The 8,866-nt window shown below is 39.6% G+C and overlaps 2 protein-coding genes across 2 annotated transcripts; one reads left to right on the forward strand and one right to left on the reverse strand.

The window, feature by feature from the left end:
- Nucleotides 1-34: 34 nt before the first annotated feature.
- LOC6648735 (negative elongation factor B) lies at nucleotides 35-2,393 on the reverse strand. Its single transcript, XM_047011279.1, has 3 exons — nucleotides 2,220-2,393; nucleotides 856-2,154; nucleotides 35-786 (listed from the first exon to the last, which is right to left on the reverse strand). Exons 1-3 carry the CDS (start codon nucleotides 2,340-2,342, stop codon nucleotides 433-435), a joined length of 1,776 nt encoding a protein of 591 aa, XP_046867235.1. The 5' UTR covers nucleotides 2,343-2,393; the 3' UTR covers nucleotides 35-432.
- A 594-nt stretch (nucleotides 2,394-2,987) lies between these two features.
- Nucleotides 2,988-4,502, forward strand: LOC6648736 (eukaryotic translation initiation factor 4E1). The gene has a single exon (XM_002071007.3). The coding sequence runs from the start codon at nucleotides 3,084-3,086 to the stop codon at nucleotides 4,032-4,034; it is 951 nt and encodes a 316-aa protein (XP_002071043.2). The 5' UTR covers nucleotides 2,988-3,083; the 3' UTR covers nucleotides 4,035-4,502.
- The last annotated feature ends 4,364 nt before the right edge of the window (nucleotides 4,503-8,866 follow it).

Genomic DNA, 8,866 nt, shown 5'->3' on the forward strand with positions numbered 1-8,866 from the left:
ATTTGCAAAAATTTCTCAACATGTAATATACTTTGTTTTATATATATATATCTATGTTCTTTGTAATGTGTAATAAGTATATGTATCTATGTATATATGTATAGGCGATAGAGTTGTATATATCGTTCATGTACAAACTAACGAAAAAAACACGATCGAACGAAGAAAAGAAACTTCTTCCCAAGCGATTGAGCAAAGAAGACTAGAAGAAGGAGGAGTGTCATCTCTCTCAAAAACTACAATAGTGAAGATATATAATTTTGTATATGCTAAGGGTAAAAGTATGTTGCGCATTGACTTCAAAACTATCCAGTCGAAAATATATTGGACTTGTTTCTGGCTATCTGGATTCCTTTTTGTCCCGGTTCCCTCATTTAACCCTGTTTATCCGACGACAGTTGTGGCTGGTGCAACAACTGCCGTGGCCTCGGGCTATTGGGCATTATAATGCGGCCCTGGCGTTGGTACACTCTTCAATGGTGAATCGAAATCAACTGGCGGTGCCTCCATTACCGGCGTCTCAGCGGTACCGGCCCCAATCCTCTCCTGCAGTGTCTCATATAACTTGTGTATATGCTCATTGTGGGCCGTTGTCGGTTGCATGGCCTTCATGAGGGTAGCCAAACGTCCGGCCGGCAGTTTATTGTGAACATACCACAAAAGCTTCAGCATATGCCTTGAAGTCACATTCTCCCGATTGAGGCCAGCAAAAATGAACTCGTCGAAGAGAGTGGTGCAAAAATCTTCAGTGGCAAATTCATCGCTCATGGGTATAAGTAAGGCAATCTACATAAGACAAACAAGAGCAACCTTATTAACAATCGAACGGAGAACGAAAGATGTCCATGAACTCACCAATGAGTGGAGGAAAGGATCCTCATAGGCGCGATCATCTTTGCAGGCCGAGAGAATCGCTAAGACTCGGAGTACACCAACACGATCCTTGAGCCTGGCCGTGTGGAGAGTATAGTACATGGCGAGAATGCTGGCCACTGAACTCTCCTGAATATAGGCTTCGACAGCATCTGGAGCTGGACCGGAATGCTCAATGGTGGTCAATGCTGATTCTCTTTCATCGGGTGGCAGTTTGGCATGTAGACTGCGACATTGATCATCCACCATAAGGGACATTAAGGCAGGCAGGAATTTGGTAACTACTTGTGAATCCAATTTGGGCTCCTTAAAGTCCTGCGAATCAATCATTACCCAGGCACTTAAACCTAGCGCTAGCATGCGCAGCAGAAGAATTAATATTTGATTATCCCTAGGCATGCCCTCGTTATTAATCAGATGATGCAGAATTTTGATGGCAGAGGTAGCCAGGAAATTGATGGCATACGGATCGCATAGGGTCATGGACAAATCACCGAGAACCTGCTCTTGGCCACGCTTAATGTTATCGAGAAATCCTTGCAGCTCTCTGGACCGTTTAATATCCACATTTTTCTCCCTTATACAGGCATCCAGACACCATGTGAACTTGTGGCACGGATCAATGGAGATTATCTCCTGTACTTCGAGGTCGTGCAGGGCCATCAGGAGCTCTGCTCGGAGTGTACAATAGTGGACATTCCGTGTACGCAAAAAGAGAGTACGCAGAAATTGCAAGACCATGTCGTAGAGTTTCACACTGGTGCCAATCATATTGGCCAACTTTTGTACCACCTCGCCCTGTCGCCTAACCTTCGGCGTGGGATGGAAGAACAGATTGTTCAGGTTTGTGTGATCAAATAGTATGTGCTCCTTCTCTCTGATATATTGGGATAACAGTGGTGATACTTCGTCTCCGAAAAGCGATTGATTATCCCGCCATATCTGACGTTTCACTTCCGTATCTGTATCGGCATAAAGTTCACGATCCCTAACCAATATCCTGAGATACTTGTCATCGATATGTTGGGTATTCCTCAATATGGCCATAACCACGGGCCTCAACGATTTCACACGCACCACTGGAAAGCTCTTAACGAGCAGCTCTTTCAGTTTTTTGTCTCTTTCGCGCGGTTCCTTTTGGCCCAACTCATTGATGTGGGCTATCAGTTTGTCGCGCAGCTCCTCCATAAGGGATGTGTGAAAGTCCAAGCGGCGCACTCCATGCAAATCCAATAGAGGTAACATAGGTCTCAACGAGGGTAACAGAACACCATTTTCCAGCTGCAAACAGACCAAAGTTTGGAGTATCAGCATCAGTATCTCCCACTCTGACAACGTAAACAAACCTGAAAACTCTCAATGGCCTTTAGGGGATCCGTGCATGAGGTGAGGGCCTCACGCAAATACGCCTGGCCTGGTATATTGACATCCTCCAAGCCGGTGCCATTGTTTTTAGCAGGTGTGCTCATAGTTTTGTATTTCTCTCTATTAGCGAAATAAAAAAAACCGTGGCTAAGAGAAAAAAAAAACACAGTGCTAGCGGAAAATAAATGCTTTTGGGAATCGTTATCGGTTATCGATTGTCAACTTCGACTCTTATCGTGGTATCGATACACTTATCGGTGGAATCGACAAACGCATCGATATATATCGTGGTTATCGAAATAAATCATAAAATAAAGTAAACCGCCAAAATAAAAATGCAACACAAGCAATAATCCTCAAGCGTGAAAAGGTTAGAGTTCACTCTGACCAGAATGATCGGTTAAGAAGACTTTACGTACGAACCTTCTTAAAAAAAGTTTCTTGCCAAGAGCAAACAATTTTGGGAAAAACCGCCAATCTATTTTAAGCAGATAAAAAAGGGTCACAGTTAAATTTGAATTAAATTTCCTCATCTTTTTTTAAAAGTAAAACATTTTTGAGAATTTCTTTATAGCGCCGATAAAAATTACTACAGTGCCACCACACACAATATTTTATGTTGTCAGAATGCTTAGGGTCTTTTGCTTTCTCATTTAGAATCGATAGAAAATAGCAACACAGACTAAAACTTCAATCGTATATTTTATGTCAAATGTCAACCTAAGCAAGCGTATGCTTCTATTCTATTCAGTTTTGGTTAGCTAACAACTTCAATTGTTAATCGTGCTTCGCTCGCTCGACATTACGGTTGTCTGGTTTTTAATTTTTTTTAATTTTTTAAAAAAATGTTTCAAAGAACTAAAAAAGCTAAAAATTTTTTTAACACCAACGAAATGTTAAAACTCGACAACAAGAAGGAAGGTCCTGATCCAGCTACTGGTCCTAAACGTGCCGAGTCTGTGGATGACGTTGTTCCTGACTTAGTCGACGTGGCTGCAGCTGCGAAACCCGGCATGGAATCTGGTGTGGCGTGCAAGGATTCGAATGGCGCAGGCGATGCTAAAGGCGATATTAAAAACGAATCAAAGGCCAAAGGAGACGATAACAAGGAGAACGATGATGGGGCCAACAAGAAAGTCTTTGGTGATGTCCTTGATGAAGCCGATTTAGAGGAGAATGACGACGAATCGACTTTGGTAGAAGAAGAAGGTGAGCCTTTATTACCCATTATAGTGACTGAGGATCAAATGGTTAAGCATCCATTACAAAACACATGGACCCTGTGGTATTTGGAGAACGATCGCACCAAATCGTGGGAGGACATGCAAAATGAGATCTCCAGTTTCGATACTGTTGAAGATTTCTGGAGCTTGTACAATTACATTAAGCCGCCATCGGAAATCAAAATGGGCAGTGATTATTCACTGTTCAAGAAGAACATTCGTCCCATGTGGGAGGATGCTGCCAATCAGCGTGGCGGTCGCTGGGTCATCACATTGCACAAGAACTGTAAAACGGATTTGGATAATATATGGCTCGATGTTCTTCTCTGTCTAATTGGTGAGGCTTTCGATCATTCCGATCAGGTGTGCGGTGCTGTTGTTAATATCCGTGGCAAAAACAATAAAATTTCCATTTGGACATCGAATGGTAATATGGAGGACGCCGCCATGGAGATTGGACACAAGCTGCGCGATGCTCTATGTCTGGAACGCCATAATTTCTTGCAATATCAACTACACACTGACACAATGATCAAACAGGGCTCTAATGTCAAATCGATTTACACATTGTAAACACATTGAAAACACATTGAAAACACATTGAAAACACATTGAAAACACATTGAAAACACATTGAAAACACATTGAAAACACATTGAAAACACATTGAAAACACATTGAAAACACATTGAAAACACATTGAAAACACATTGAAAACACTTTGTAAACCAATAATTCAACCACAAGCTGCCTCCCTCCTTCGACATCCACATACACATTCGCACAAAAAACAAAATGTAGTAATTTGCCCTTCTTATTAATGGTTAGAATCATTCGCAATAATTCAAACACAAATAATACATAAAATGTACCTACCTCACTCAATGTCCACATTACCAAACAATAACAACACCAACCAAAAGCACACAACAAAACACAATACAAGGACTCCTCCTCCGAAACCATCAACTGGATCAGACGAGGGTCAGCGATTGATGAAGAGATTACTAACCATCAATTAAAGAAGCAGCTAAAGCAAAATTTTTGAAATTTTTTGTTATTACTTTTAAAGTTGGAGTTTTGATGACAATCTTTAGGATTGCCTTTGGAGTGCTCTTTACAATATGGGGGACTAGGAAGCTTACAAAATCAGGGTAAGATGATAGTGCGAAAGCTGTTCAATAAGGATAGTCATGGTCACAAAGACGGGTAATATTATGACGAATACGCTGTCTTAAGAGTCCTTTGAGGTTTAACAGAAATCCTTTTTAGTAGAAACTTTTCTAAAACATCTTTCCTAGGTCAAATATATGTAGTTTTCATGCAAATCCTAGAGTATATCGATGGTCTGCTCTAAATCGATGCATTGCCTAAAGAAAATTGCCTTTTTATCTTGTGCCGTCCTTTTGTTGGCTCCCACAATAAAAGCGTATACGCACGGTATGCCAGCAAAACACAACACTCGGGATAGTAATATTCAGAAAGTGCAAGAGCGTAGCCAGGATTCACTTAGAAGACAGCTCCTGCTCATATCTGGTTCTTGTGAAGGTATCTATAAGAGGGTTGAATGCTTTTTATTCTGCTAATAAGAATCAGAGATTCCAAAGTTTATTTATATTTGTGTCATTTTTTAAGATTTAGGTTTGGATTCTAGTCCTGGGCATAATCTGACCTTAAAATCACATTTGTCAATTGCAATGACACTTTGACAATTGTGAATTGTGTACTTTCTTTCAGACTTAAATGTCAAATACAAGTATATACATATATACTTATAGTTGCACAGAGCAAACTAAAAATGGGTGGAGTGAAGAAACTAACGAAAGGAAACGAACTAAAACACGAATCTTTGACTAAAACAGAGCTGCTTGATTGCTATTGGCCAATTGGTCTAAGCTTCAGGAGGCGTGGTTGCTTATGGTTTGGGGGTGGAGATGACATTTGTCAACGGGGGATGGGGGATGAATAATGAAAAGAAATAGTAACAAAAGCCTAAAATTAAACATAAATATAGTAGGTACATAGATTAAATGTTATATAAATTGTTGCTCTTCAATTGAGAGATATAAAATTGAATTATATTTATCTATTTGTTAGTCGTTCATTCAATGAATTTGTTTATGCTTCTTTATTGTCTCTTTTGTTTTGTCAATATCTGCAAATTGACTGATTTATATACAATATTTTATTCCCATTCCTAATTGCAATTTTCTTTTTACTTAGACTACAACTTGGTAAAGTAACTCAATAAAAAGTGTAAAACTGAATCAAAGTATCTTCTCTTTAGCTACCTGAGACAATTTGCAATCCAACGCATCTGTCGACAACGAGACAACGGCAACATGTGTTGTCGTTGGCGTCAATGATGGCATCCCACTTATGTCCCACCCACTCTCGTCCCCTCTCTCTCTCTCTCTCTTTCTCTCACTCACACTCTTTATCGTCTTGGTCTGATTCCCCTGATTCCTCTTTTTTTTTTTGCTGTTGACAATTGTCAACAAAGCGCACGTAAAGCGATTACCAACAGAGGACCGCGTGAGTGCATGCAGATGGAGATGAGGATATGGAGATGAGAATAGAGATTTTAGACATATGTGTGCTTGTGTGTGTGTGTGTGTGGGTGTGTTTCCATCTATGTCGAATATTTGTCAAATCCGACGCCAACGGCACTTAAGCTCCTCAAGTATGTGTACATAGAATCCTTCCCCAACTCCCCAACTCCCACAAACCCCGCCCACCAAAACAAGTATCATTTATATATCCAGCAATTCCATTTTGGTTACAACTAATTCAAGGACCGATACTGATTTTTGGCAAGGAGCAGTAAAATAAATCACAATAGAGTTTAAATTTTGTCTACAATTTATTTGTATGCAGTAGAATTCCCATTATCCCAGATAATGAAGCTTTGGTGGGGGAAGGAAAGGGGAGTGGCTTACTTTGAATATGTTTTTTTAAGTACTGTGTTTTATGTTCACTGAAAAGTTTCTTTTTAAAAATACAGTTCTAAGGATGCTGGCTTTATCCTGCACTGCTTCTTTTCATTCTCCTTCAAAGATCGACATTTCAATATATTCAAAAGATCTAAAATAAAAACACTGTTGTTTTAAATGGTTTAAAATCAAACTAAATGATAACCAAACACCCAGTATAAACTTATTTTAGCTTTGATTAAAATCTTGACTATTTTACATTTCCATTTCGTGAATAGCTTTGCTCGTTACCAAGATGTAATAAGTTGAAAGTTTAAACATTTTTTGCTGAACATAAAATACTGCGTTCAATAAAGATTTTAAGTAAAAACCAGTCATTAGACCAAGGAACAAAAATGCAGCTAAACGATGCTCCATTCTCTATCCATTCTCAGATCCCTGAAACTAATTCAAAAATCTAAGATTTACAAATAGTTTAGTTCTTACAATTAGACTTTTCCAATTCTTGTTTATAAATTAACTTTAAGCTTTTCATTAAAATAATTGCTGGCCTAAAATTTCAATTACTTTAATTAAAATTTTCAAAAAAAAAAAAGAAAAAAGTATAATAACAAAAAATAAATAAATGCCAACTAATTCATTAGCCGCAATAAAATTGAACAAATTTTTCTTTATGAACAAAATCAAACCAGGAACCAGAAACGCGAACGTCCGCCTTGATTGCATGTGATGGATGGATGGATGGCTGGTTGGATGGATGGCCCTGAATCTCGATGGGCTGTTACGGATATGTTCGTCCAACCACTCATAACTTTTGGGGGTGGTATTCTACACTCAACTAAAAGCAAATGACAACAACAGCAAGAACAAGGCCAAACATTTAAGGCCAAGTATTGAGCCAAGTCATCGACTTTTTAATTATCCTCTAATCCAAAAATGGGCAAGAGAATAAACTTAAAGTCGACTAATTTGGGAGAGTAACTAAAGTGATAAATTATTTTCATTACTTTCTTTTAATAGTTTCTCATAAAAAGAAATTTGTATAACGCCTAAAAGGATTGCTTACCCAAAAGTGGTGTCCATTTCATGTTAAGTTCACATATATATTCCACATCCCTATATACCCTTGTCTAACTTTTAACTAAAGGGTATGAAAAAACCCAGAAGACACAAAGTTTTAAATCTAAAAATGAGAAAAAAAAGAAGAATGAAGCGGCAGCAACATTGACGGCAGCGACTGCGGCACAGTGCAATTTACATGCAAACAAACAAATAAGCCCAGTCAACCCACAAAACCACCCACTTTATGCCACCTAACCAAAACACATGGTATCTCTTTCATACTCTTCTGCTGTTCTCTGCCTCACTGTCTGTTTGTCTGTCTGTCTATCTGTCGTTCGTTGAACATTTCAATCAACGCTCGAGCGAAAAGTGAAAAAATAAAAGCAAGCATAATATGGCAAAGCCCAGTATTGTTGGTGGTTGGAGTAGGTGTAAGAGTGTGACGAGTGTCGGTTGGAGGGTGAAGGGTGGAGGTGGTGGGCTGAGAACGGGGTGATGTAGCCGCCGCCCAAGCGGAAATGGATGCGCACACAAAAGTGGCACAAATTGTGTGGCATGTGTGAGGCAAGAAGAAAATGTCGGACCAAGAAAAGGAATTCACACTAGCTATATCTGTACAAATACAGGAAAAATCGGTACAAACCGTGAAGATCAGTAAGGAGCGTTAAATTATTTATCGTCCGTTATCTTTGATCGTTAAAGAAACTCCTTTCCAAGTGTCAGTCAGAGAGTATCCTTCGTGCCATCCTTCCATCAAGTGCAATAACATTGCAATAGACAGCAGCCGTTGTTACATGAATTTTCTTTTACTTAACCCATTCCCTCGCTCTCCCCCCTCCCGCCATCCATCGACATGGTTGTCTTTGTTTTCCTCCTCATGCAGTGGGCATTGCCATAACAACGGTTAACCGAAATACATTTTAAAAGCTTTGCCAAAAGAGTTTGAGAGACAGAAAAAAAATAAGAAGAAAAACCATGACAAAAAAATTCTACAACCAGAGTATCCAAATCCAAAGTGTAAACATTCACACAGCCTGCATTATTGTGTGTGTGGGGGAGAGAGAAAGAGAGGGAGAGAGAGAGAGATGGAGTGAGAGAGTAAGAGATAGAGGGTCAGGGGAAACAGGGTGTTTCCATTATACAATGCGCGCCTGGACAACAGCTTCCTTCCGAGCTGTGACGTCTGATGTACGTACGAAAAAATACACACACACATCTATGAACCAGGACCGGATTAGGGCAAGAGAAAGTGCGATAACACATAAACGAAGGAAGAAGGCGACAAAACAGAATTTTAGACCAAATTGTACACAGGTAACGCAATTTGGGCCCAATACTTTTTCGAGTCCGCTCCTGTTCATACATTCAGACGTTCTGACTAGGAGGACGAGGACGAGGACGAACGGCGGA

Source organism: Drosophila willistoni (genome assembly GCF_018902025.1).
Source record: "Drosophila willistoni isolate 14030-0811.24 chromosome XL unlocalized genomic scaffold, UCI_dwil_1.1 Seg141, whole genome shotgun sequence".
Classification (NCBI taxonomy): domain Eukaryota; kingdom Metazoa; phylum Arthropoda; class Insecta; order Diptera; family Drosophilidae; genus Drosophila; species Drosophila willistoni.

Coding starts and splice junctions, on each gene's coding strand:
- LOC6648735 (XM_047011279.1), bottom strand. CDS start 2,342: ATGAGCACACCTGCTAAAAACAATGGCACCGGCTTGGAGGATGTCAAT. Junction 2,155..2,219: donor AGGCCATTGAGAGTTTTCAG/GTTTGTTTACGT, acceptor GTCTGTTTGCAG/CTGGAAAATGGTGTTCTGTT. Junction 787..855: donor ATCCTTTCCTCCACTCATTG/GTGAGTTCATGG, acceptor TGTCTTATGTAG/ATTGCCTTACTTATACCCAT.
- LOC6648736 (XM_002071007.3), top strand. CDS start 3,084: ATGTTTCAAAGAACTAAAAAAGCTAAAAATTTTTTTAACACCAACGAA.